The sequence below is a fragment of the Ascaphus truei genome, chromosome 18 (assembly GCF_040206685.1).
Source record: "Ascaphus truei isolate aAscTru1 chromosome 18, aAscTru1.hap1, whole genome shotgun sequence".
In the NCBI taxonomy this organism is placed as follows: Eukaryota; Metazoa; Chordata; class Amphibia; order Anura; family Ascaphidae; genus Ascaphus; species Ascaphus truei.
Genome location: NC_134500.1, coordinates 12,671,146 through 12,699,131, shown reverse-complemented (window position 1 = coordinate 12,699,131; position 27,986 = coordinate 12,671,146). Strand labels below are relative to the sequence as shown.

Here is a 27,986-nt window from a genome sequence, read left to right as displayed (position 1 = left end):
TTATTAAACCAGATTGTTTTTCAGAATATTGGACCCTACCATTCAATTCTAAATAACTGCGCCCATACTGGAATGATGAGTCGGTGCTTAAAAAAAAAAAAAAAAAATCTTTATTTAAAATCTTAAATGTACATCTTCAACCTTCTGACCACAAATGTGAGATCTTATTGTTAAGATGAGTAAGCTTTACATGGCTTTGATTTGTCTCAATTTGCAGATGCCTCCTTTTTTAGCTTATCCAAAACTGCTTCTGCAGTCGTTGAAGCTGAAATCTTAACTACTTTTTCTCGAGATTTTCCACCCTATGGAAAGGGATACGAAAGAGTTATTATCTGTAGAGATCAGGACAGACCCCTAGCGATCTGACCCGTTCACACTGTCTCACATTTTAATTTGGTCTGTAACGTTACATACACCTTTACCATATATCTTTAACTGTGCAGTCAATGTCTTGTATATAATGTATATCGCTGCAGTTTAAGCTGCCGTTTAAAAAAAATATATATATTTTTTTTCCCCCATTCAATATGTGCATCAATACAATCTGCACATTGACAAATGATTAGCTAAACTGCAGATCGATCGTTCTATTATCAATCGCTTTGCTCGGGGTTATTTAATTCAGTTCTTGCACAGCATTCTGGGCAATGTAGTTCCTAGAATATGATTGACTGGGCAGTTACTAGATACAATTGGTTCACTGCTAGGGAGAGGGCGGGGCTTAAGAGCCAGAGCCTATCAGAGGGGAAGGGGGCTGTCACTTTGGAAATGCTTCCTACATTCAAAGACATTTGTAATGTTTCTAAACATTTTTTTTTTTTAATGCTACAAGTATTTTCTCATAGTACAGAACTGATTTATTAAAAAAAAAACATGTAGGATATTGCTTGAACTGCTGCTTTTTTTTAATGTAACCATGTATTTGTCATCATAACTCTGTGCCCAGGACATACTTGAAAACGAGAGGTAACTCAATGTATTACTTCCTGGTAAAACAGACAAGACAGACAGTGAATCCCTGCGCTTCTCCATTTGGGATAGCGAGATATATATATATGTGAAAATCTATAAGATAAAGGAGGCTTTTGGTTATTTATTTATAAAATATTTTACCAGGAAGTAATACATTGAGAGTTACCTCTCGTTTTCAAGTATGTCCCGGGCACAGAGTTAAGACAAATAATATATGGTTACAAATACAGTTATACAGTTATATCCTTTGATCAAATAATGGCAAGCCTGCTAACCACGTCAAGGTGAGTCTCTATAGCAGGTCCCTACGCTAAATGCAAACTAATGTTATGTGAAAGGGTTAATATAACCAAGCATATGCTTATATAACATAGTGCAGTTAAAAACTGGTATATACCAGTACAGATACTCACATGCTACTTTCTGGTAAAACATTTGATAAATAATTACCACCACACAAACACCTTAACTGAAAGTGGACCAGATTTCCATGTTTTGTTCTAATGTAAATAACCAAAGACAAGCTGGGGAGACAATATTTGAGATATTTCAATATATCATTTTGTACAGTAGCTCTGCATTACATGAATATTGGCTCCTTCTGTGAGTAAGACGAGGGCAGGTCTTTATAGGAAGGCCTAGTGCCTAACCTTTTGTTTAAGGTGCAGTCCCATGTAACAATAAATGTAATTTATGACCAAGACAAATCAGACATGTATAAGTATGTTCACATTGTGTTTGAAAGTTTATGCTGGGAATGGTTGTGAAAAGTCACTTGACATTTAGCGTGGGTTTCATTGCTCTTACCGCCTCTCTCTCCTCAATCTACCTTGTTACCATTTCTGTGTAGGCAAAAATAGGTTGTGCGCATAAAATAGGCTTGACTTTAAATCGGTAGCGTGGATCAAACATGTCTCCCTTCTATATCAGCTTGCAAATCAGTAAAGAAGTCGACACTCAAGTGGTCTTGATAAAACAATTCACAGAAATGTTAGTGTCCTCCCAATGTTTCCTAAAATAGTTCCGGTTAAGGCCTCGGCCATGTTACGTGCTTGCTGGCGGAAGCGCGCTGAGGCGCGCTCCCGCTCAGCACTGAGCCCCTACAGCCGCAATTAGAGCGGCTTTAGTAGGGGCTCACCTGCGCTTACGCGCGCTTGCGGAAGCGCAGGTCTTGGGGGAATTTAAAATTCCCCCGCTTGCCGGCGAGACAGGCCGGTCACGTGAGCGGTTCGCCCAATGAGGGCGAACCAGCTCCGTGACGTCACTGGCCCGCCCCCGGCCAGTGACGCGCCCGCCCCCGGACCGCCCCCTGACGGCTGCTGAGAGCGCTTGCGGTAAGCAACCGCAAGGCCAGGGAAAGCACCCGTTTTCCCTGCGCCTCAGCGCGCCTCAGCACGCCAGCAGGGACCGTGGACTCGGCCTAATGCAGCACAGACCACTTTTTTTCTTTATTCTTTGCTTTCCTCTCCTTTCCTATTTTTCTTCTTTCGCTCTCTGGGTCTCTCACCTCTCCCTCGTTCCTCCACGTGTCCTCGTTCTTTCCCATCTGACATACCTCCCATTGTGTTGTCTCCTTCCCCTTTTCTCCATCCCCCTTGTTCTTTCTTCTTTCTGTTCCCTTGCTCTTCTTTTTCTATGGTCTCTCCCAGGAGTTAAGTTGAAGACTGAGTCACTGGTTGAGTCTCGTGCTGAAGCAAGGGATATCCCAAAAACCTGACTTGTTGGTAACTCTTGAGGACTGGAGTTGGCCGCCCCTGGCCTCTTGATATAACTATTTTCTTTAAAGATGTGGCTCAGCCTACATTTTTTTTAGCATAGCTGGAAAGCAGGGGGTCTCCAGAGCTGAACTACGTTCATTTCAGCTCCAGGAACTGCCTGGGTCTTCAGATTCGTGCCTTAAAAAAAAAAAGGTAGCCCCAATACCATCCCCTGCTGGGGAAACAAAAATTGGGTTTTAAATTGTCCGCACCACGCTTGCCAATAGGACGCCGCCATGTAATCCATAACGGCCTCCTATTGGCCCACGTGTCATGGGAGATTTAACAACCAGGAAGTACCAGCAGCGCCTAAGGAGGTCTCTCGAAAAACAGGGTACCCGGAGCTGAAATTAACGCGATTCAGCCTCTCGGAATGTTACTTTAAATAGCTTCCATTTTTAATCTTCTCTTTGTTTTCTTTATGCAGCCGCCTTTTTTTCTTTAAAGCGGCAGTCTGAGCGGCACTTAAAAAAAGATATATGTATTATTTATTTATTTTTGTTTTAATATATGCAGCCTTTGATTAACTTTATTGAAAACTAATTACCGAAGCTGCCAATCGCTCCGTTCTCCCGTGATCAATCAGCAAAGATCCTGCTTCCTGAGGTTCACTAAATGGCCGACTTTCAGTTTCAAATCAACCCTTCAGTCAGTGTAACTCAGCAGCTACAATGTATTCTTAAATTATTAGGGTAACAGCATCTATTGTTACAGCTTGCAGCTCAAACTGCTGGCAATATTGGCAACAAACTATCACAAACATAAGATCTTGCGCTGCTGAGTGTAAGTGTGTATACTTATACATGATTTCTACTGCTATAGATATCAAAGGATGCTCATATTAAAACTGGCATTGAGTTGAATATATGTATATATATATATATATATATATATGTATATATATATATATATATATTTTTTTTTTTTAATGTACAGAAGTAAGTATTATCCAATACTACAGAAGCAATTTATTTTTTTAACAACACGTAGGATATTGCATGGATTGCTCCTTTAAAGTGCAGATTGATATCCAATTACAATGTTATTTGGTATCTAAAATTCCTGACCAATCGGAGCAGAATTTCATTATTCACTTTCTTTTTAGCCTATAATTCTGGTTGGATGAAGATGACAAAATAATATACAACTGAAAAGGACTGGAATATGTGGATCTCGGAGATCACAGAACGAGCTGCTTTCACAGGAATGGACTACGTACCTTGTCCAGGACAACCTCACTTTTCTTTACTTCAAGTACTTTTGACAGATAGCGACAGAGCTCTGCGTTAGCTTCTCCTTCTGTGGGAGGTGCAGCGATGGCAACGCCTACAGCGTCCGACGTCACATCTACAACATCAAGATACGGTGTCATTCTTTAGCAAATACAGTGTCTTCCCAAGATCTGATTTAACTTTTGCAGAAAGGCACAATACAGTAAATCATTTAAATGCTGCACAGAGCTAGATATAACTGTTTGTTTAAACACCCTGGCTGCAGAGGAAATGACCATATAGAGAGGGTCATGCTTTATATCAGGGGCGAGCAAACTGTTTTTGCTGCGCCTCCTCTGCCTGTTCTGCTCTGCGGGTGTGCCGCGCCCTCCTTTCCCTCGCGCGGTGTCAAATGCTGTCACGTGACCCGCGACCACGCGGCGTTGCCATGGACACGAGTCCTGACACCGGCAGATTGAAGGCAAGTTTAGAGTTGCAGGGGCCTCACGCGATCCCCCGGCATTTTATTAAAATGTCTTGGGGGAAGAGCGCGGGGCCCCTGCAACGCCGCACCCCCCCACTTCGCACACCGCTGCTTTATATAACACAAACATTAGTCAATGGATTAAACTGGTCAGACATGAAACATTATTACAAGAATATATATACCCCGCCTTTCACCATTATCAGCTAGCATATAGTGCTTCCACTGCAGCAAGGGATTCTGGGAAATGACATGCAAATGAGCACACCGTGTCACCTTTTGCCTGAAATCCATTTTTACATGGAACCCTTATAAGCTCATGCTTGCTGTTTTTAAGCACAGCATGGGATTAGATGCAAAGCCAGTGAACCCACTCAGGCACGGAGGTGACACTGTGCTCATTTGCATGGCATTTCCCAGAATCCCTTGCTGCAGTGGAAGAACTGTATGCTAGGTGATAATGGTGAAAGGCAGGGTTGCAGACCTGCCTAAGACATGTGAATGTGCTCACAAGTGATCTTATTATTTGCTATATGCTAACGGTGGAGGTTTCTTGTCGCCTTTTTCACCCACCATAACTTAAAATGTGTATGAGATATATACGCACACACATATCTAAAACATGGTTATATAAAGTTGATTTCATTTACTATTCTCATACATAAACAAAATGTATTTTGCCACATAAGAACAAAATATTATCATGAAGCGAGCAGTCTGTTGTTATGGGAGATATATATATATATATATAACATACCTGTTATAGCATTGTGTTTGGCGCCAGGCTTCGCGTGGATAGCTATGGTAATTGATCCGTTTTTGTCTATTGCAACAGGACCTGACGGGTGACATGCTTGTGCTGCATCTTTCTTTTGTCCCTTTCCCTGCAAAAGAAGCAGCCACGTGAAAAAAATTACATTTGCTAGATTCCCCAAATAAAAGTAACGCAATTTTACTTGGCATAATAAGAGGTTTTTTTTTTCTTTTGTACAGCACTCGTCCAAAAATTCTTCCCAAGTAATTTAATTATGTTTGTTTTCAGCTGCAAACTGCAGGGCAAATATGTATGTAATAGATGTATTTTACAACAATATTCTGAGACAGCTATGCTTTTTAATATCATCTATAACAGTGTTGATGTTTTACTTGATAATTCTATATACCCCAAAGCCAAAGATACAGGGGCCTATGCAGAGAGCTGCGAGAAGCTCTATCTCGCCATGTATTTGCCAAATATGCCCATAGCAAATCCTGAAATGGCGAGAAACTGGCCAAATGATTAAAATCCGCCGATTTTTGGTTTCTTTAAAAAAAAACTCGCCAGATGGGTGGCGAGAAGCAATATTTCTCCAGTTTTAAAATCCGCCGTATTCTAGTAGCCCCGATCAGCATCTCGGCGCTGATCGGGGCTATAAAATGGAGAGATTTTCTCCAAATCGATCCACCAACAAAAGTTGGCAAGAAGCTGGTGCTGAGCGGCGAAATGTTTTTTTTTCTTTTTTGTGTTTTTTCTCAAAAGTCAGATGATTTTTTTTAATGTTCAATTCATGGCCATGTATGTATATATATCCCTCTGGAGCTATATACATACATGTTTATTAACGGGTTGTTTTTCAAATGTTTATTGCATTTGGTCATGTATTATACAACTCTTTTCCCTGTTTGCTTACTATTGTGTGTGTGAAATGTTATGTAGATTTACTTTTCTCATTTAACATGATGATGATTGCATGGGTATATGTTGAGACCCTGCCTTAATGGTTTAATGTGGCTTATTTGGTGCATTTAGATTGTGTACGATCGTGTTAGTTAGAAATAAATTTGTTTTTGCAATGGTTTTGTGTTTGCATAGCAATCTTGAATAGTGGTTTTTTTTTTAGATTTGCTTGTAATGTTTTTCGGATGGCATTAATTGTGTGTTGGTAATGTATTATTGTCGACTTGCTTTGTTTATATAGAATGTTTACTTTCAATCGTGTATTTGTTTTGGACCATTGATTGCAATTGTGTACATGATGGAAATATTATTTGCTTCATGTACACATTGTTCAATTGTAAGTTTTATAGCAATTTACTCTTTACTGCTTTGGATAGGTAGGTGCTTGCTGTATTCTCTGATGATATGTGTTTTTATTTTCATTTGGATTTGTTTTTAATTTGGCAGTGATGTTGTCAATTGCAGATCGGATGTTTTACATTGCTACATGCATATCCTTTCCCACTTATTTGTAGATTGCTTAATCATACCTATATTTTACATATATTTTTACAGATATATGTAACATAATATATATATATGTATAATATATATATATATAAAGAGAATGATGAAGCCACTCTACAAATGAATGGGTAAAGGGTGGCTTAACCCATTAATTACTTTAGCGCTTATTAACCGTTATTGTTATTAAGGGGTTCAGTAACACCACAATATATTTGACTATATGGTGTGGGTGGGTTATGTATAGTTTTTTAATAATTGTTATGCTTCTTGCGGGTGTGTGTATTGTTTTGAATGTGGGTATTGGGTGTAGGGGGTATTGTCCCCAAGGGACGAAAGGTAGGCCTCCCGGTGTGTTGGGGGTGATGGTGGTTATGCCTTACAGGGGTGGGTAGGAGGGTGGGGTGTATTTATGTTAAAGTATTTATGTGTCTTGTAATAATTTTTTTGGGCACAGACTTGATACTGCAGGCAACACCCGAGGGCCACCGCCAGCCTATAGTACCATTCCTGTGCCTAAAAAAATTACTATGGGTTATGTATAAAAGGGGGGTTTAGGTGTTGTTGGGGGCACAGAGCCTGATTGTGCTGTGTATTGCAATGTTTATTGGGGGCCATTGTCCCCAATAAACATGCTACTGTGACTTAACCCCTTCATTGCCTTAACGGATAGCCGGTAAGGTAATGAAGCAGCATTACTATATTTTTATTATTAGTGTACATGTGCAGAGGGTCTCTGGACATGAACCGTGTTGGTTTTATGTCCGGGGACCCCCTGCTTCCCGAGATACTGGCACCTCATAAAGGTGCCTGTATCTCCTATGAATGGAAATGTCCCGCGTCACGTGATCGGGCTATCTCAATGCATAGGAGATACCGGCACCTCATAACGGGGCCTGTATCTCGGGAAGCAGGGGGTCCCCGGACATAAAACCAATGCGGTTCATCCCCGGAGACACCCTGCACATCAATAGCAATCCTATTAATATGTACACTTTTTTTTTGCCGCCGAGATTTGTGCAGAGTGAGGCGGATCTCGCCAGCGGAGCCATTCTCGCCATCTCTCTGCCGGATTCCTCTCACAGATATGCGCACCTTCCTGCATACTGCGAGGGGAATCCGCCAAAAACATGGAGAATTTTAAGTCTGGCGAATGGCCATTCTCGCAGTTCTCTGCATAGGCCCCTAAATTTTCACAGGGGTAACGAAGTATCCTGCATACGGCGAACATAAACGGCAATAATGTGGCGACTTTATTGCCGTTGCGGCTTTCATTAAAGTAGCTCTCTGCATAAGCCCCACAGTTCGGGCTGTTTTTCGGCCCAAAATTCCTATTGTTGTCAATGTGGATGTACTTTGGCATATACAGAATTATCCTTTATGGGGCTGATTCTGTGTGACTTTAATGGGAAATTTCAATTGAAAACTGCTGCGTCATCACATATAGAATCAGCCCCAGTCTCAAACTGGATGATCCCTGAGCAGATGTGACTAGAAGTGATTACGATGGGAGATTACCCAACTCCTAACTGGGACTCTCTGCTCCTATAAAGCTTGTCTGGTTTGTGCGCTTGTGGTTATTGGAATAAGCAAATACAAGGGGGAAAAAAAAAAAACTTTCAATACATTTTTACAAAACATAACTGACAATATTTAGTCACCATATATCACATTCAACAAAAGTGTATCTATATAATACACAAACCTTAATCTGCTAGGGAACCACACACACTTTAATCTGCCACACATACACACACACACTTTTTAATCTGCTATGTAAATACACACACACCTGCTATAGAAGTACACACACACACACACACTTTAATCTGCGATACACACACACTTTAATCTGCTATGTAAATACACACACCTGCTATAGAAGTACATACACTTTAATCTGCTATACCCCCCTCCCCCTCGGAACTACACACACTCACACACACTTTTTAATCTGCTATGTAAATACACACACCTGCTATAGAAGTAAACACACACTATAATCTGTTATGGAAGAACACACTTAAATCTGCTATAGAAGTACACTGTAATCTGACACATACTTGAATCTGCTATGCAAGTGTATACACACCCACACCCTATGTAAATACACACTCATGACACACATACTTTAATCTGCTGTGGCAGTACACACACACACACACACACACACACACACACACACACACACACACACACACACTTTAATCTGCTATGGCAGTACACACACACTGACACACACTTTAATCTGCTATGGCAGTACACGTACACACACATACTTTAATCTGCTGTGGCAGCACACACACACACACACACACACACACACACACACACTTTAATCTGCTATGGCAGTACACACACACTGACACACACTTTAATCTGCTATGGCAGTACACGTACACACACATACTTTAATCTGCTGTGGCAGCACACTTCTGCTATGGCAGTACACACACATCACTGATGCAATACGTGTGCATGTAAATAAAGCCTGGTTAGCTCGCCGTGCGGGGGCAGCGCTGCTGCTCCCGGAGCTCTCACCCCTTTACTCTCCTTCCTCGGCATGGCGGGGGCCCGCCCTGACCCTGCAGGCCGGGGAAACGAGGAGACAAATCCCTTCAACCGCCGGCGAGACAAAACGCCGAACATGAGTCACAGGCCTCGGCACCGGGGTGTCCCAGAGATCACAGCGGCACCGGGGCTGGGGCCTCCCGGCTGAACCGTGTAAGGGAGTCCCCGGCTCGGCAGTGTGCTAGGCCGCAAGCAACTGTGAGCGGCTCGGGCTGGGTGTACAGATCATAGTATGCCAGGGGGAGGCTTTATATCCAGCACAGCCCGCCGTGTGCACCACACTGTGAGCTCAGGGATGTGAAGCCGGCCTCACTCACTCAGCCATACACTTTAATAGGATCTCACTTGCTTAAGGAGGTGTGTGTGGAGTAAATAATTATACATAACCCAAACCCCTGGTTTAGGCTGTGTCCCCGCTAGTGCTGAGCACGCGGCACTTGCCGAGTTTAGTTCGTGCAATTTAAATGGTCCCGTCCCCGCACTCTCTCCCAAGCTTTGCACTTGGGGAGACAAAAAAAAAGAGTTTGAAGCGCGCTCAACAAGCCCCCAATGCCCCCACGCGTGCGCCGGCAAGATAGACAGGACACGCGGTGCTCATGCTTGGAGGGCTGGTGACGTCACCGCTCTCAAGCATGAGCGCGCTCAGCGACAGCGGGGACGCAGCCTTAGGCCTTGTCCAGGGTGGAAACAGGCGCACTGGTGCTGCGTCCTGCTCGGCCGGGCGACTCCTGGCCGGCTAGGCGCGCGGCCCCAACGTCACGGAGCTTGTTCGCCCTCATTGGGCGAACGGCTCACGTGATGCGCTTGCGAGCAGCAATATCAATTTTGCTTGCTCGGCAAGTGGCTTTGAGTAGCCCGCTCAGTGCCACCCTGGACAAGGCCTTAGAATGATCAATACAGCGCAGCTAGATACGGTAAATCAAAAAGGAGTGGATTACAGTTGCAGAAACCAACCCATTTCCGCCCTGTTGAAGGGCCATTAGTGGACCGAAACATTGCTTTCTGCATTTTTTGGTTCACCGTACCCAGCTGTGCTGTATCAATTCTTCCAAACCAGTGGTTTGGGTTATGTATTGTATAGACATACACTATATTTGTTCCCCCCCCCCCTAAATAGCACTGAGCATATGTGCAGCGCTGTACACAAATTTGCTGGCACAAAGAATGCCCTGTAGAGTTTACAATCCAAATTTTGCCACCTGAGCCACAGGGAGTTAAAGTGACTTGCCCAATGTCACAAGGGAAGCTGACTTAGGCTGCGCTTATAGTGCCGGCGACAGTGACGCCGCGTCAAAACAAATGCACTGCCGCTGTTGTGTGCGCTTATAGTAAGAGCGATGCAACGGAGCGACGGATTGGTCGCGATCGCTGGAAGTCATCTCTATTTGATTTTTCCATCGACCGCAGCCTGCCGTGGCCGGCACTATAAGCGTAGCCTTAGGGATCTACACCATGTTCACCCACTCCACGGGCAGCGTATTTACCACTCACTTACTCTTTCAACCAATAAATACATTGAGCCTTCGGGCGGGCCGACAAATCCCTCATATTATTAAGCTTGTAACCTCTTCAGTGGGGCAGTGGCATGCTACGTCTGTTTTTTTGTGAACAGGTGATCGTGGCATCAGTCCGGTTTAAAAATCCCTCCACCTCTTGTTTAGATCGTGGTCTAAAGCAGGACCCCTAAAGTATCCATGACATAAAACATACATGATCAGGGCACTGAACATCGGAACTCTTTAAAAATGTATTTGGACTGTAGAACCCCTTAGAAATTTGCTGTGACTTGGAAAACTCCCAGGCTACTAATGCTGTGTACTTAAGAACACAATTGCCGTCATAGGGCTTATAACTGTTAAATAAAACTAAAAACTTCCTTTATTCTATATAATTTATAATATTTAACAAACTTTCAGAATTATTCCATTTAAAAAAAAAAACATTAGAAATATTGTTTCTTCAGTAAAATATCCATCGTTAGTAAAGGTTCTCCATGCAGAACTTCAGGGTTTCTTTACCCATGATAAACTACTGGATACAATATTCAATATTTTTATTTTTTCTAGTGATATTTCATATTCATAAATGCAAATTTAACAATCATAAACCTTAATTTAAAATCTACATTCAAGAGATCATGGATATCACATCAAAATAATGAAACGGCTTAAAACAAAAAAAGCGATTACTTTCATGTTTTCATGTTTTATTGTAACAAAACTATTAATGATCTGTAATGTTAAATAATAGTGTAGGTCTATTGTTCTTTGATCCTATTTCTTAGATATTTTCTTCAATACAGTTTATTAATAAAACAAACAGGAAAATACACTTTAATCAAAATGAGTTATATTAAAAAAAAAACCTCAGGGTTCCACACAAACCATTTGATTAGAGTTCTGATTGCATCCATCGTTTTGATTGGCTGCTTTATCAGGCATTCTGATCAATGAAAAAATTGAGCTTTCTGATTGGCTGTTGAATAGTGATCTTCGTATTGCACATGCTCTGATTGGCTGTTTTAACAAACATTCCCATTGGCTGATGTATCTGCTGATTATTAATCTTTCAAATCACAGATACTAAAAAACCACATTGTGGCTAGTAGGGCGCACACGCGCACACGCCCTGATGAAAGGTTTGAGGTGCGCAGCTTGGCAAGTATAACTAAGCTTATAGTGCCGGCGACGTCAGGCTATGGTCGCTGGAAAAATCAACTTGAGATGACTTCCAGCGATTGCCACCAAGCCGTCACGCCGTGCTTACTATAAGCGCACGTGACGGCGGCAATGCATTTGCTTTGACGAGACGTCGCGTCGCCGGCACTATAAGCGCAGCCTTATAGTGTTGGTACGAAGAGACGGCACTGTTAAAATCAGTGAAATAAATTGTAGAATTTATTTCTCCACTTTTTAAATCAACGTGTCGGTCCCCAACGGGAGAAACATCTTGAGAATAGTCCCGTTGGAGACCGAAACGTCGATTAAAATAAACACACCCATTCTGGGGGGGGTTAGGTGAATTAAAAAGTGTCCATTTGTCCAAATTCTATCTTTGTTTAGTTCTAAAGATTATGTGAGTGGTATAAGTGAAAATTGAAAAATAAAAATCTATTTTTTACTTGACATTTCAGTTCAATTCTAACCTTGAGGGTCACGTGTTGTATCAGACGTAAATAAAAAATCCATAACACATTATTTCACTTTGCGTGCCTTTTAAGTTTACATCATACAACTATTTAACAAAATGAATCAACTAAAATAGCTTCATATATACCATGTCAATATCATGTCATCTAGATTAGAGATAGCAGACTTGCATATTCCTTTTAGTCCAGGGGTTGGAAACTCCAGTTCTCAAGGGCCACCAACTGACCAGGTTTTCAAGATATCCCTACTTCAGCACAGGTGGCTCAATTAATGGCACTGATTGAGCCACCTGTGCTGAAGCAGAGATATCCTGAAAACCTGACCTGTTGGTGGCCATTGAGAACTGGAGTTGCCCACCCCTGCTTTAAACACTTTTAAACCAAAGTGTATCGATTAAAACATTACAGGCCCATTTACACACATCAGTATAGAGTACCATTTGATGTACCATCACTCACATTAGAAATGGTACCCGCCCTTTCCTGGCTTTAGTGCCAGGTGAATATTTGTACCACAGACTAATATAAATCATTGCTGGCAATGTGGATTTGACACTAACTGCGTCACACCTCAATGAATTGATGAAACCCACAGTGAAAATGACACGTTGGTTTTTCACAGGCGATCTAGCGGACTCCTCTGGCAGCAGAAGAGTTAACAGAAAGGAGCAGTCTTGAAAATGTCCTTTTCGATGCACCAGTTCTGAAATGAACAATCGCTTTAAAAATCTAAACAGAATTTTGTTTAGAAAAAGCAGACGGTGGCAAATGGAAACCGCTTGTTTAAACGATGGAGATATCTCCTCGCGTCTTCCACTTTTCTGCTTCATGAACAGACTATAAACATGCACACAAAAAAAGAGAAATAAATAAAAATAGAACGTACATTGAATGCATCAAAGCAGGGTTTAAGGGAGCAATCCAAGCACTATCCTCCATGTGTTTTTTTTTAATTAAATACATCAGTTCTGTAGAATGAGATAATACTACCTTTTTTAATTTTAAAATTCAACTCTTGCCATTTTTAATGAGTTTTAATATACTGAGCATCCTTTGATTTCTACAGCAGGTTTTAGCCACCTCCCCAGCAGTGCAAGATGTTAGCAACACTTTCCTGTTAGTGGTCATTTGTTGTCAATATTCTCAGCAGTTTGAGCTGTAAACTGTAACGATAGATAATGTTACCTTTGTAATGTTAGAATTACATTGTAGCTGTTGAGTTACACTGACTGAAGGATTCAGTGAAACTGAAAGGCAGCCATTTAGTGAACCCTGGGAAGCAAGATCTTTGCTGATCGATCATGGGAGAACCAAATCGATCACCATCTTAGGTAATTCGTTTTCAATTAAAGTAATCAAAGGCTGCATATATTAAAACAAAAAAAAAAGATTTTAAAAAAATGAAGCTGCTTGGATTTCCTCTTTAAAGATTTATGGTTCAAGTGCTGACTTGGATCAAGGACTCCGTGTCCCACAGTTACGTATAGAAGATTATTTCCGGTATCTGTCCATCTTCCACCGAAGTACCATTGTTGTTGCCAGGAGAGTTGAAAAAATAAAAGCAGGTCTTGCTTGCTGTTGGGAATTCCAGGGCTGCTTTCTTTAATCCTTTTGTGCCATAATGTGAATCCGGTCCCTTAAAACAAACAGAAAGGAACAAATTATACGTGCATCACAAAGCAACCAAAAATACAATCCGCCAGGGGGGGGGGGGGGGGGCAACTCCAGTCCTCAAGGGCCATCAACAGGTCAGGTTTTCAGGATATCCCAGCTTCAGCACAGGTGACTCAATAAGTGGCTCAGAAGACTGAGCCACCTCTGCTGAAGCTGGGACTGATTGAGCCACCTGTGCTGTAGCAGGGATATCCTGAAAACTGGACCTGTTGGTGGCCCTTGAGGACTGGAGTTGCCCACCCCTGTAATACACCCATGAATGTATCACTTACAGTATTCCTCTGTTAACTGCCATTGTTCTTACCTTCAGCGTTGCACATGCTGTGTAGCAGACATTTGGCAAAATCTCTATAGGCTCTTTGAACATAACCCTAAATATGCTAGCTGTCCCGTCACAGCTAAAGGCGGTCTCGTTTTGACCCAGGGTTTCATTATTTTCATATTCAAGAATCTGCATGGGAGAGACAGAAAAGACAATGCTAACACTTCAAGTAGCAAATCCCCCTCCTCTTTATTATTCTTACTGCCCATTTCTGCATCCCGAGATATTTAGCAGCGAGGTTAACCAGGTTTAAATCTCCCTCCAGGGGAAACAAAATGGCTGCCAAATCTCTGGCAAATAGGAAGCTGCAACATCCTCGGTTGCAACTTCCTATTGGACATCAATTTAAATCCCCTTTAAAAAACAAAAAACAAATCAGGAAGTAATATTGGTGACTTCACCACTTAGGCCTTGACCCCGCTGCCTACTACAGCGTCCGGCACGGACGAGAGCCCTCCCCTCAATGGCGCCGGGCCCGCTGCGAGGGGGGGCTGCAGCGCTGGGGCGAGAGTTGCTCCTGCTCTCAATAAAATTGAGAGCAGGACTCGCGACGAGCGGTACGCCACGCCCCCCGGCGGTTCAGCCAATGAGGGCGAACCTGCCGGGTGACGTCATGGCCGCGCCCCCGTCACTCCCCCGCCACGCCCCCCTGGTCTCTTCCTGCAGTGAGCTGCAGACCAGGGAATCGGCTGCACGCGCCGCCAATCTCAAGGGCGCGCGTTGCAATCTCAAGGGCGCGCGTTACCGGGGCCTTAGCCTAAGTATCTCAGAAACCGAGGGATCCGCAGAGCTGAAAATAGTATGATTCAGCTCCGATGGACCCCACAAGAAGGGGGTAGTTAGAGGGATTGCCGCTTTAAGGAATGTCTACATTGTACATCAACAACTCAGGACTTCAAATAGGTTGATACATAAGACATTCCAAAATAAGTCAATACATCCGCATTGAATGTAACCAAAGCAAGTCAATGCTTTATATCAGGGGTGGCCAACTCCAGTCCTCAAAGGTCACAGACAGGTCAGGTTTTCGGGATATCCCTGTTCAGCACAGGTGGCTCAATCAGTGGCATAGTCAAGCCACTGATGAGTCACCTGTGCTGAAGCAGGGATATCCTGAAAACCTGACCCGTTGGTGACCTTTGAGGACTGGAGTTGGCCGCCCCAGCTTTAATGTAAATCAACATCTTCAAACTGTTAGCTGTGGGGGTATTTGCAATACACAGAGAAAATGTCCCATACCTGTATAGTGACCTGATAATCTGTGGGCCCGTGGATAGAGCCATAGAGTCCAAACCCCACAATAGATATCCTTCTATTAACGGTAAACCTGGAACACAGAACATATATTGAAACATATATAATACTCACTGAAAATGTCCTTTGGTTTCGGACCATGGTCCAGTCTTTTCTAACATTTTTTTTTTCATTTTGCTAAATACTGGTGTAAAAGTAATCTTTTTCCAATACTGATTTAAACCTGATTAGTGTGCCCTGATCCCCGTGTTTGGGAAGATCTTGGACCCATTTATTTGAGTGCAACTGAACTCATCCCCGATAAGGGAAGTATGGCTTCTGCACGTTATTCTGCGCAGCTGGAAGATGCGCTCGCGGGGCAATATTTTCAATGATGTGTGACACCCCCCTTCCCTTTGCACATAAGGGGCAGTCCCACATACTCGTCCCATTGTATTACTTAGGGGCCTCGGAACGGGGAAGTATTTATCAATCAAGTGTTTTCTTTCCCTTTATCCCACCCTGTCCTTATCAGAGAACTAATACAGATAAGGGGAGGTGGGGAGGGGGGACTCTGGCTGCACAAGCGCTCGCTGATCACACAGTGACATCACACAGTGACATCACACAGAAGGGAGCAGCCAGAGGGAATCAAACACTTCCCAAGCCTCACTTTAAAATCTATCTATATAAAAGGCTAAGGCCAGGTCCCCGCTGGCTACTGCAGCGCCCGCTGTTGGGGACGCTGCAGGGACAATAGCCGCTGCACAATGGGACCGGGCCCGCTGCGAGGGGGGGCGCTGCGCTCTGCCGACAGTGACTCCTGCTCGCAAGAGAATTGTGATCAGGAGTCGTGACGGAGCGCTAAGCCACGCCCCCCGGCGGTTCAGCCAATGAGGGCGAACCTGCCGGTTGATGTCACGGCCGCGCCCCCGTCCCGCCCCCTTGTCTTTTGGTCTGCAGCTCCCTGCAGACCAGGGAATCGGCTGCACGCGCCGCCAGCCTCGCGGGCAGCGGAGGTACTGGGGCCTCAGCCTAAGGATGTCTGCAGCTCATTATGATGTCACAAGTATGACGTCATGTGCCAGATATGTAGCCTACCAGGTACAACACCCTGTGGCAGACTGGCTACACAGACAAACATTCTAAAAAAAATTATATATATATATATATCTGCAAGAACCTGAAATGCCTCCTCGAGGAGAGGAGCTAGAAGGGGAGGAGACAGACAGAGAGAGAGAGAGACAGCAAGGAGGGGAGGAGAGACAGCAGGGATTGGAGGACTAGACAGAGACACAGCAGGAGGGGAGGAGTCAGAGAGACAATAAGGGGGGGAAGGGACAGATAGACAGCAAGGAGGGGAGAGACAACAAGGAAAAGAGAAGAGGAGACAGAGAGAGAGACAGCAAGGAGAGGAGGATACAGAGAGAGACAGCAAGGAGCAGAGGAGAGAGACCGCAAGGATAGGAGGAGACAGAGGGATGACGAGGAGGAGGGAATGGAGAGCAGTGTGCACATGGGGCAGGAGGGAGTGCAAAGAGAGGGGACAGAGCCAGAAAGGAGAGGAGACAGATGAGCTGAGTAGGAGAGGAGGGAGTGCAAAGAGGAGCAGGAATGACAGAGTAGGGACTAAGGTGGGGAAGAGTCATGTTTCATTAATAACCTTTAAGATCTGCTCGATCAGCGTATGTTACGCCAGGTACAGCTAATATAAACTATAAATACTTATTGGTGTCATAGCACAAAAGGTATCAGTGCCCCAGATAAGACCCCTTAAACAGGTGACTGAAGTGAGTTCACCTGGCTCCTGGGAGGGATTGCCCCTTTACATGCATAAGCTACCCCAGTTATCCGTATCATCACCTGACCCTGTCGCTGGTCCCACTGTAGCCCCAGCGGCTCTCCACCTGCTGGAATCGGTTAACGCTGCATTCCTTTCCCCGGAGGCAGCACCGCGGCCGGTCAATATAATCAACGCGAGGCTTAGGGTTTACTGTAAAATGCAGAAAGAGGTTTACCACTTCCCGGTCTGACATAATTCCACACTGAGCGGGACCTGCCACGACAAAGAGACAATGAATAAATAGGGAACGTTTCTGTGAGGGAGGCACTGCAAGTAACAGCCGTTTAACCCCTTTGGCGCCAGAGAGGCCGAACAATGGGTTACTTTGCAATGCGCTCCAGGCCTCTCTGGCAACGAGGGGTTAAGACAGGGGTGGGCGACTCCAGTCCTCAAGGGCTACCAACAGGCCAAGTTTTCAGGATATATCCCTGCTTCAGCACAGGTGGCTCAGTTGAAGACTGAGCCACTGATTGAGCCACCTGTGCTGAAGCAGGTAAACCTGGTCTATTGGTGGCCCATGGGGACTGGAGTTGCCCACCCCTGGGTTAAGCAGATGAAGCAGGGGAAAAGGATAAATTTAAGCACTGCAAAGCAATTATCAACATTCAGCTGACATCAGGATCATTTGCACTGAAAGGTAAGACATTTAGGGAATTCTCCTCTTAACTGAATAACTAGTTGTATTTTTTTTTAAGATTGCTGTATGTCCACAATGTATGTATTTATATCTTTATTTATATAGCGCCATTCAGGTACACAGCGCTTTACAATACACATGACATAATATTATAACACAATGGGAATAAGCGCTTTGAATAAAACAATAGAAAAAAGACTCCCTGCCCAGAAGAGCTTACAATCTAAGTGGTAATTAGGGAGAACGTACAGAGACAGTAGGAGGGTGTTCTGGTCAGTGCGTCTGCAGGGGACCAAGGTCAGTGCATGTGAGATGTATAGTATCAGCCAGTGGAGCTACCCATATGCTTCATTAAATAGGTGTGTTTTAAGAAGGGTCCTAATGGTGGAGAGAGAGGGTGCTAGTCTGATGTTGAGGGGAAGGTCATTCCAGAGGCGTGGGGCAGTGAGTGAGAGGTTGTTGGCGGGAGATGGCTTTAGATACAAAAAAGGGTAAAGAGAAGACATCCTGGAGCAGAATGCAGGCGCTATCTTTGAAAACCGGTATGTGTCTCAGGAACCAGGCGATTGCCGGAGATAGAAACATTATTATTGTCATCGTTTATTTGTGCCAACATATTCCGCAGCGCGGTACAATGGGGGGTACGGAGTTATGTATATTACAGGGACAGGATTACATACCGAATAATGACAAACAAGCGCAAACAGATACAGCGAGGTAATGAGGGCGCTGCTCCTGAGAGCTTGCAGTCTAGAGGGAATGAGGGACAATGTTGAAACAAAAGGTAAAGTCCCGCTCATTGTGGGATGGAGTGTGCGTCACGTCACGTTGTCATGGCGAAGTGACCAGAAGCCGACTGAATCCTGTTTAGTTGAGGTTGCAGAGGCCTCGCCCGGTCCCCTGACATTTAATTTAAATGCCTCATGGAAGCGCGTGGGGCCTCTGCAACGGCCGCACCCCCCCAGACAAATCCCATGCCCCCCAGTTTGCGCACCCCTGGTTTAGAACATTGTAAGTCAGAGTAAGGGTTTTAAATTTGATTCTAGAGGATATGGGAAGCCAGTGAGTGATCTGGAGCAGTCTGGCAGTAATATTTTGGATGGATTGGATTTGGGACAGGCGGACAAGGGCAATACCAACGAGGAGAAGGTTGCAGTAGTCAAGGCGGGACAAGAGTGAATTAGGATTTTAGTTGCGTCATGAGTGAGCAAACGGGCTATCCTAACTACATTTCGGAGTTGAAGATGGCAAGACTTAGTGAGGTATTGAATGTGAGGATGGAAGGAGAGGGCAGAGTCAAAGATGACCCCTAGGCACCAGACTTGGGGTGATGATGAGAGTGTAATATTATTGACCCTTTGGGAGAGTTTGTGTGTACAGTAGATGTGTGTTAGGATGTGCTCACCACAAACGAGACGGGACCGCGGTGCTGAGGTGGGATAGGAAATAACGCCACCCACAGCCACGAGGGCACGTCTTGATTGAAGAGTGGTCTGGGATTCCGGATCGGGGTAGGAGAGGTACGGTAGGTAGAGGGGCCGTTAGCCAAGTCCGGGGTAAGAGAGAGGGACGTTGTAGTTTACCGTAAGCCAGGATCGGGATGCCAGAGGTGAGGAGAGTCGTGTAGCTGTAAGCCGAGTTCGGGATGCCAGAGGTACAGGTAGACGTAGCGGAAGCCGGTTCAGTTCACGAGGAAGTCTGCGGAATAGACTAAGGAGGCAGAGAATGGTGAGAACAACTGGTTCTATGCTCAGCCAACGAGTCAGTGACTCTGCAGGGTATATATAGGAGAGAGGAACCAATAGCAGCGCAGCAAGGTAGGGGTGTGTGGAAAGGCCAGGTTACAGCAGGTATAGGTCCAGAAGGAGTCCCAGGGGAGGAGCCATAAAGCCCAGCAGCCTGGCTGAGTTTGGTGGTAGCCATCAAAAGAGGCGCTGTGCCTTTAAGAGGCGGGAGCTCCTCCGTGTGGCCGCGCCTCCGTGAGGCAGTGCCATCGGCTGCGTGCGCGGACCCACGCCCTGCTCTGAGAGCAGAAGAGGAAGGAAGATGTGCGCGCGCGCGCATAGAGGGAAAAGCTGACGGCGGCTTGCCTCCGGAGTCCACGTGTGCCGCGGGAGACCCAAATGGAGCTGCAGGTAAGTGAGGAGCACGCCGAGAGCGGCGTGGCTCCAGAATCCTCACAGTACCCCCCCCTTCAGGGGCGACCTCCGGGCGACCATGATAAGGCTTGGAAGGATTCTTGCGATGAAAAGCCTGTAGAAGACGAGGTGCGTGAAGATCCCGGTGAGGAATCCATGAACGCTCCTCTGGTCCGTACCCCTTCCAGTGAACCAAGTATTGTACTCCTCCTCTGGAAATTCTAGAATCCAGGACAAACTGCACCTCGTATTCCTGTTGACCTTGAATCATAATCGGACGTGGAGGAGAAGTTCTTCTGGAAAAGCGAGGACTCTGAAACACTGGTTTCAGTAAGGACACATGGAAGACCGAAGGTATCTTCATAGAAGGTGGAAGACATAGCTTGTAAGCCACAGGATTAATCCTCCTAAGTATGGTAAAGGGACCGAGGAACTTGGGAGCGAGCTTCATGGTAGGAACCTTCAAACGGATATTCCTGGACGAGAGCCATACCCTGTCTCCTGGGGCGAACTCCGGTACTTGACGTCGAAGTCGATCAGCCTGGAGTTTCTGTCTCCCTGTAGCGAGCTTCAAATTCTCCTGAATCTTAGACCATAAGACCCTCAGGCGAGAGACGTGCTTGTCCACTGCTGGCACCCCTGAGGAGAGAGAAGAGAAAGGTGACCGAGACGGATGAAATCCAAAGTTTATAAAAAATGGAGATTCTTGGGTAGAATCATTGCGAAGAGAGTTCAGAGCAAACTCGGCCCATGGAAGAAGATCCACCCAGTCCTCCTGTGTATCAGTTATAAAACATCGAAGGTATTGTTCCAGGTTTTGGTTGGCCCTCTCCGTCTGTCCATTGGTCTGTGGATGATACCCAGAAGAGAACTGAAGCGAAATCCCCAATTTCTGGGAAAAGGCACGCCAAAACCTCGACACGAATTGAGACCCACGATCCGAGACAATGGTAGAAGGTACTCCGTGAAGACGAAAAATCTCCTGAATGAAGACATCTGCCAGCCTGGGGGAATTTGGTAGACCCCTCAAAGGAACAAGGTGCGACTGTTTGGAAAAACGATCGATGACCACCAGAATGGTATTCTTTCCTTTGGACTCTGGAAGCTCTACAATAAAGTCCATAGAAATATGGCTCCAGGGACGGTCTGGAATGGGTAACGGAAGTAGAAGCCCAGCAGGTTTGACCCGAGGCACCTTGTTGCGAGCGCAAATATTACACGCCTTGACAAACTCCTCCACATCTTTAGCCCTCTCAGGCCACCAGAAGGTACGTTGAACCAGATCGTTGGTCTTCCGTATCCCTGGGTGTCCTGCTGATTTAGAGGAATGACACCACTCGAGAACCTTCTTGCGGTGTTGAGGTGCCGTGTAGAGTCTTCCCTCCGGAACCTTGAGTCCCTCAGGAATCCGTGACTGTTCGGATTGAATTTTGCCCATGATATCAAACGAATTAGCGGAGAGGATACAACTAGAAGGAATAATAGACTCCAGCTGCTCCTCAGACCTGTCCTCCGCCAGAAACTGTCGTGATAGGGCGTCCGCTTTTAGATTCTTGGAGCCAGGAATGAAGGAAATGAGAAAGTTAAATCGTGAAAAAAACAAAGCCCAGCGGGCTTGTCGAGCGTTCAAACGCCGTGCCCCTTCTAGGTAGAGGAGATTCTTATGATCCGTCAGAATGGTAATGGGTGTCTCAGTCCCCTCTAAGAAATGTCTCCACTCCTCTAAAGCCAACTTGATCGCTAAAAGCTCCCTATTCCCGACATCATAATTCCGTTCAGCGGACGAAAATTTCTTCGAGAAAAACGCACATGGATGCAGTCTGGCTAAGGGAGAAGTTCTCTGGGACAGAACAGCCCCAGCCCCAATGTCCGAAGCATCCACCTCCAAGGTAAATGGGAGTTTAGGATCTGGGTGGGTGAGGATGGGAGCAGACACAAAAGCCCTCTTAAGCAGATCAAACGCCCTTATGGCGGACTCCGACCAAGATGAAGGATCAGCACCCTTCTTGGTGAGGGCAGTTATGGGAGATACGGTGGACGAAAAATTGCGGATGAAACGTCGATAATAGTTTGCAAAACCTAAAAAACGTTGCACGGCTCTAAGAGTAGTCGGACGAGGCCAGTCCAGAATAGCCTTAAGTTTCTCTGGATCCATGTTAAAACCAGAGTCCGAGATGACGTAACCCAAAAATGCAACAGATTTGAGGTGGAACTGACATTTCTCCAGCTTCGCAAAAAGATGGTTCTCCCGAAGACGTAACAGTACTTGTTGAACATGTTTGATGTGTTCTTGAGTGGATTTAGAAAAAATGAGGATGTCATCCAAGTAAACAATAAGAAATGAGTTCAGAATGTCCCGAAAAATCTCGTTGACAAAATCCTGGAAAACTGCTGGTGCGTTGCACAAACCGAACGGCATAACCAGATATTCATAGTGGCCGTCATGAGTGTTAAAAGCAGTCTTCCACTCGTCCCCCTCTCGTATCCTTACTAAATTGTAGGCACCTCTTAGATCCAGTTTAGAAAAGATATTTGCTCCCTGGAGACGGTCGAAGAGCTCCGGAATCAAAGGCAGAGGATAGCGATTTTTACGAGTGATATTGTTCAAACCCCGGTAGTCTATGCATGGGCGGAGAGAGCCGTCCTTTTTTTTGACAAAGAAGAAGCCTGCTCCGACCGGGGAAGACGATTTTCTGATGAAACCCCTCTCTAAGTTCTCAGCGATGTAAGTGTTCATGGCTTTTGTCTCTGGGAGAGAGAGAGGATAGGATCTTGCCCTGGGAAGAGGTGCGCCCGGAAGTAGGTCGATAGGACAATCAAAAGAACGGTGTGGAGGTAGAATCTCGGAACGTGCCTTGTCGAAAACATCACGGAATTCCCAGTACTCAAAGGGTAAGGAGTTAATCTTCTCAGATAAGGTAGACAAACCACCAATTCTCTTGAAAATCTGGGTACAGGTCTTGGCACAAGAAGGAGCCCACTGGATAGGTTTCTGATCCGTCCAGTCGATGCGAGGATTATGAAGTTGAAGCCAAGGAAGACCCAAAATCAACTCAGCAGAAGGAGTGTGGATTACATCGAGGGTAATGATCTCCGTATGGACGTTGACGAATTGTAGAAGAAGAGGCACCGTCTGTAGCGTGATAAAAGCTGGTTTAAGCGGTCGACCGTCAATGGCCTCCAGTCCTACCGGCGTCCTCCTGTTGACCAAAGGGATATTGTTCAGTCTAGCAAAAGTCTCATCAATGAAATTACCTGCAGAACCAGAGTCAATGAACGCTTGTGCCGGAGTGTGAAACCCCTCTCCAGACAGTGTAATGGGCAAGGTTATCCTGGTGGGAAGGATGTTCTGGACGATGGGAGAAAGTGTCAAAATTCCCAACGAAACTCTCCGGGATCTCATTGGGAGCTGGCGTTTCCCGGTGCGTGAGGACACTGGGGTACAGCGTGACCGGAATTGCCACAGTACATGCAAAGGCCGGCCTTGCGCCGACGCAGTTTCTCAGCAGGAGACAGCCTATTGCCTCCCAACTGCATGGGTTCTGGAATGTCCCCGGAAGGAGGTAGCGGAGCCACGAAGGAGGGAGCAAGAGTTCTTGAAACCCGTATACGGACATGGGAACGCTCGTATTTCCGCTCCAGCAGACGCTGATCCACACGAATGGAGAGAGCGATCAACTCCTCCAGGTTAGTGGGACGATCTCGTGCAGCAAGCTCATCCTTTAGGGTCTCCGACAGACCTTGCCAGAATGCAGAAGATAGAGCCTCATCATTCCAACCTGTCTCAGCAGCAAGGGTGCGGAACTCCACTGCATACACGGCAACCGAACGATCTCCCTGGATTATGTGGTGAAGAGCAGAACATGCCGTTAACCTCCGTGCGGGAGTATCGAAGACTCTTCGGAATTCCTCGACGAAGAGATCGATGTCCTGTGTGATGGCCCCCTGTCGTTCCCAAATGGGAGAGGCCCACGCCAGTGCCTGGTCGGTGAGAAGGGAGTAGATGTAACCAACCTTGGAGACAGAAGACACAAAGCGAGAGGGAGAGAAGTTAAATTGGACGAGACATTGGTTAATGAAACCCCGGCATCCTCGAGGATCCCCCGCATAGTGTCTGGGAGGCGGAATCCGTGGTTCCGGAGCAGACGCTGACGGAGGTGTCGGAGCAGGACTAGCCGGTACAGGAGCTGCCACGGGAGACAGTTGCTGAGAGAGGGTACGAAATTGAAGAGTAAGGGTATGGACGGTTTGCTGCAAGGTATCTGTCCGTTTATCTGCTTGGTCTAGGTAAGACTCTAGTCTGGCAAACAGAGCAGTATGAGCGTTTAAAGTGCGCTCCACCTCAGCGGGGTCCATGTTTGTAGGGCTGAGCATAATGTTAGGATGTGCTCACCACAAACGAGACGGGACCGCGGTGCTGAGGTGGGATAGGAAATAACGCCACCCACAGCCACGAGGGCACGTCTTGATTGAAGAGTGGTCTGGGATTCCGGATCGGGGTAGGAGAGGTACGGTAGGTAGAGGGGCCGTTAGCCAAGTCCGGGGTAAGAGAGAGGGACGTTGTAGTTTACCGTAAGCCAGGATCGGGATGCCAGAGGTGCGGAGAGTCGTGTAGCTGTAAGCCGAGTTCGGGATGCCAGAGGTACAGGTAGACGTAGCGGAAGCCGGTTCAGTTCACGAGGAAGTCTGCGGAATAGACTAAGGAGGCAGAGAATGGTGAGAACAACTGGTTCTATGCTCAGCCAACGAGTCAGTGACTCTGCAGGGTATATATAGGAGAGAGGAACCAATAGCAGCGCAGCAAGGTAGGGGTGTGTGGAAAGGCCAGGTTACAGCAGGTATAGGTCCAGAAGGAGTCCCAGGGGAGGAGCCATAAAGCCCAGCAGCCTGGCTGAGTTTGGTGGTAGCCATCAAAAGAGGCGCTGTGCCTTTAAGAGGCGGGAGCTCCTCCGTGTGGCCGCGCCTCCGTGAGGCAGTGCCATCGGCTGCGTGCGCGGACCCACGCCCTGCTCTGAGAGCAGAAGAGGAAGGAAGATGTGCGCGCGCGCGCATAGAGGGAAAAGCTGACGGCGGCTTGCCTCCGGAGTCCACGTGTGCCGCGGGAGACCCAAATGGAGCTGCAGGTAAGTGAGGAGCACGCCGAGAGCGGCGTGGCTCCAGAATCCTCACAATGTGGCCGTGGAAGAGGGGAAAGAATATTAGTTTTGTTTTGGACATGTTAAACTTCAGGTAACAGTTTGACATCCAGAAGGAGATTGCGGAGAGACAGCTGGTGACACAGAACAAGAGAGAGGGGGAGTGGTCAGGGAAGGAGAGGTAAATTTGGATGTCATCGGCATAGAGATGATACTGAAAGCCAAACGAGTGTACCAAGAGAAGAGGTGTAGAGTGAGACAGGCAGAGGTCCAAGGACAGAACCTTGTGGGACCCCAACAGAAAGAGAGAGTGAGGAGACACCAGAGAAGGAAACACTAAAAATGTGGTTGGAGGTGACCCAGGAGAAGGCTGCGTCAAGGAGTAGGAGTAGAGTGTGCGCAGGAGAAGGGGGTGATCAACAGTGTCGGAGGCCCTTAGAGTTAGCTGTCAGTAGGTCATTGGCCACTTTTGTCAGTGCTGTCTCAGTGGAGTGTAGAGGATGGAAACCAGATGGCATAGAGTCAAACGGGGAGGTGGAGGAGAGAAAGTGAGTCTGGCGATTGTATACAAGTCGTTCAAGCAGCTTGTAGGCAAAGAGGAGACAAGAGATACTGTAGGGTGATAGATATACAGGGAGGCTAGGTCAAGAGAGGGTTTCTTTGGAATGGGCGTGATGAAAAAGAGCAACTCAGCTAAGGAGGACCCTGCGGTGCGAATTCTGTAAAAGAATGACTATGAAAAAGGGCGGGACTGCTGCTTTTAAACTTCGGCAACCTTGGTCGACCCTGTGTTGTTACTCCTAAAGTCAATGTATGAAGTGAGTGAGAGTAGTGAAAAAATGCAGCATTACAGAAGGACGTGTCTACGCTTGCGGCTGCAAATATTAACTGCTGAAACCTGAAGCGGCATTAACGTCAGAGCTGACAAGATCAGCTCTAAATGCACAATGTATGATCAGAAACCTTTTTATCCGGAAAACCCCCGAAGCACAAATAGGCCCAAGAACACTGACCAATTCTCCCAATTAGTTCAGGTCGGTGCCCTATTGTGATGGCAACGTTGAATCTGGAAAAATTACCTGCTGCAAACTCTTCAACAGTCATCAGTGGGAAGCGGATCAATGAGAGAGCATTTCCCAGCACCTTATGCTTGTTTTCTATGCTCACTGGAAGTTCCTGTCTCTGGCACTCTGCTTCAGCCCAACGAACCACAGCTCCAAAGAGCCGACTCTCTCGAATGCTTAGCGTATCTCGTTCCAGGACAGCACACAGCGTATCTATGGACAGTTAGTGACAATCTATTTAACATCTGGAAACAGAAAGTGAATTCAAGCATGGTTATCGTGATTAGTATCTTTATTCATTTTTTTGGCACGGCGCCAGCGTTGTCCGCCACGCTGGTTGTCTATACCGCTAAATGGAAAACAGGTCAGGGATCAGATGATAAAGGCATGAACAGAGCATCTCTGTCATAAACCCCTCCAACAAAGTAACATTGTAACCTCTTTGCTGCCAGAAGAAGCAGTGGCACATTGTAGAGCTGAGTCCCAGATGAAGGCCCCTCTCTGGCAGAGAAAGCTTGAAGGTGCAGTCCAGTCCTGCCCTATCCCTTTCTCCCCGCCCCATGGAAGGAAAGCAGGCGGTACCCAGAGGTCATTTCAGCTCTGGTTCGCGCGATAGAGCGGTAATGCTAGCCCGGATGCGTCCGCATATTTAAATCCCCGACATTGCGGACCAATAGGAAGCCACTGCAAATAACATTACCGCTCCTATTGGCTCACATAACGTGGGAGTTTTAAACTGCCATTTTGTTTCCTCGGGAGGAAACAGTACTGACGCTATGTCAGAATGTACCTCCGGAACCAAGAGGTCCTCAGAGCAGGAATCCACACGGTTCAGCTCCTGGGTGATGTTTGGGGTCGCCGAGAGGGGGGGAGGGTGGGTACGTCTGATTCTGCATTTTATTAATGAGCAGTTCATAGCATGAGCAAGTGACCAGGAAATTAGGTAGTTAGTATGTAAGAACACACCCATTTGGTTATGTGAATTGATGTGCTCCTCTGTACTTCCTTGGGGGCTACCTAATATTTAATTATGCCCTGAACAGGCTGCTTCTTAATCTGCAATCCCAACACCTGTAATTACATATAGAAATGTCACCATTCACAGTAATGTCACAATTCGTAGTAATCTAATATAATGCAATATATATATGTGTGTGTATTTATAAATAAATAGGCTGGATTCCTTTTCTCTAACGTGTTAGAATATACAACTCTTACTCAAAACCTACCTATGTCAATATCCGTGAACCCCTCTGCACTGATGGCATCGACGGTGCTCTTGTCTATTGTCTCTAGGCAGATACTAGCCAGCTGGGGCTCATCAAACAATCGAGCCTAAGAATGAAAGAGAAACGTGTTAACAAAGTGAAACTAATGCAGACATCTATAGAATTACAGATCTGTAGGTATTCTATGTGAACAAAAAGAAGGTTTATGTTTTTGTATTATTAGAACTTGACCCAAAAGTACAAAATGTGACTGTAACAGGGGACTTACCCTGTTCAGAAAACTTGCCTCTAATCTAGCAGTGTGCTGGTTAATTGACCAGCACCTGGTTGATTGGAGGTGTTAGAAA

General features: G+C 45.8%; 2 protein-coding genes across 7 annotated transcripts in view; both read right to left on the bottom strand.

Annotated features, from left to right (window-relative positions):
• Window positions 1–91: 91 nt before the first annotated feature.
• C18H15orf40 (chromosome 18 C15orf40 homolog) lies at window positions 92–9,540 on the bottom strand. Of its 3 annotated transcripts, none has more exons than XM_075575571.1 (4): window positions 9,187–9,530; window positions 5,182–5,308; window positions 3,949–4,076; window positions 92–302 (listed from the first exon to the last, which is right to left on the bottom strand). In XM_075575571.1, exons 1-4 carry the CDS (start codon window positions 9,292–9,294, stop codon window positions 207–209), a joined length of 459 nt encoding a protein of 152 aa, XP_075431686.1. In that variant the 5' UTR covers window positions 9,295–9,530; the 3' UTR covers window positions 92–206. The 3 variants fall into 3 exon arrangements, with proteins under 3 accessions (XP_075431686.1, XP_075431687.1, XP_075431688.1); XM_075575572.1 differs by lacking the exon at window positions 9,187–9,530 and adding an exon at window positions 9,056–9,155; XM_075575573.1 differs by lacking the exon at window positions 92–302 and adding an exon at window positions 309–1,496 and having other exon boundaries at window positions 9,187–9,540.
• A 1,591-nt stretch (window positions 9,541–11,131) lies between these two features.
• BTBD1 (BTB domain containing 1) overlaps window positions 11,132–27,986 on the bottom strand; it is a 42,511-nt gene continuing 25,656 nt past the window's right edge. The window contains exons 3-8 of one of the 4 annotated variants that reach the window (XM_075575570.1): window positions 27,640–27,745; window positions 26,426–26,623; window positions 17,457–17,649; window positions 15,600–15,687; window positions 14,343–14,489; window positions 11,132–14,000 (exon numbers count right to left, since the gene is read on the bottom strand). In XM_075575570.1, the coding sequence (XP_075431685.1) occupies window positions 13,842–14,000; window positions 14,343–14,489; window positions 15,600–15,687; window positions 17,457–17,649; window positions 26,426–26,623; window positions 27,640–27,745 (891 nt within the window). In that variant the 3' untranslated portion in view covers window positions 11,132–13,841. The remainder of the gene's footprint in view (window positions 14,001–14,342; window positions 14,490–15,599; window positions 15,688–17,456; window positions 17,650–26,425; window positions 26,624–27,639; window positions 27,746–27,986) is intronic. The other 3 variants (XM_075575568.1, XM_075575567.1, XM_075575569.1) reach the window with 3 other exon arrangements.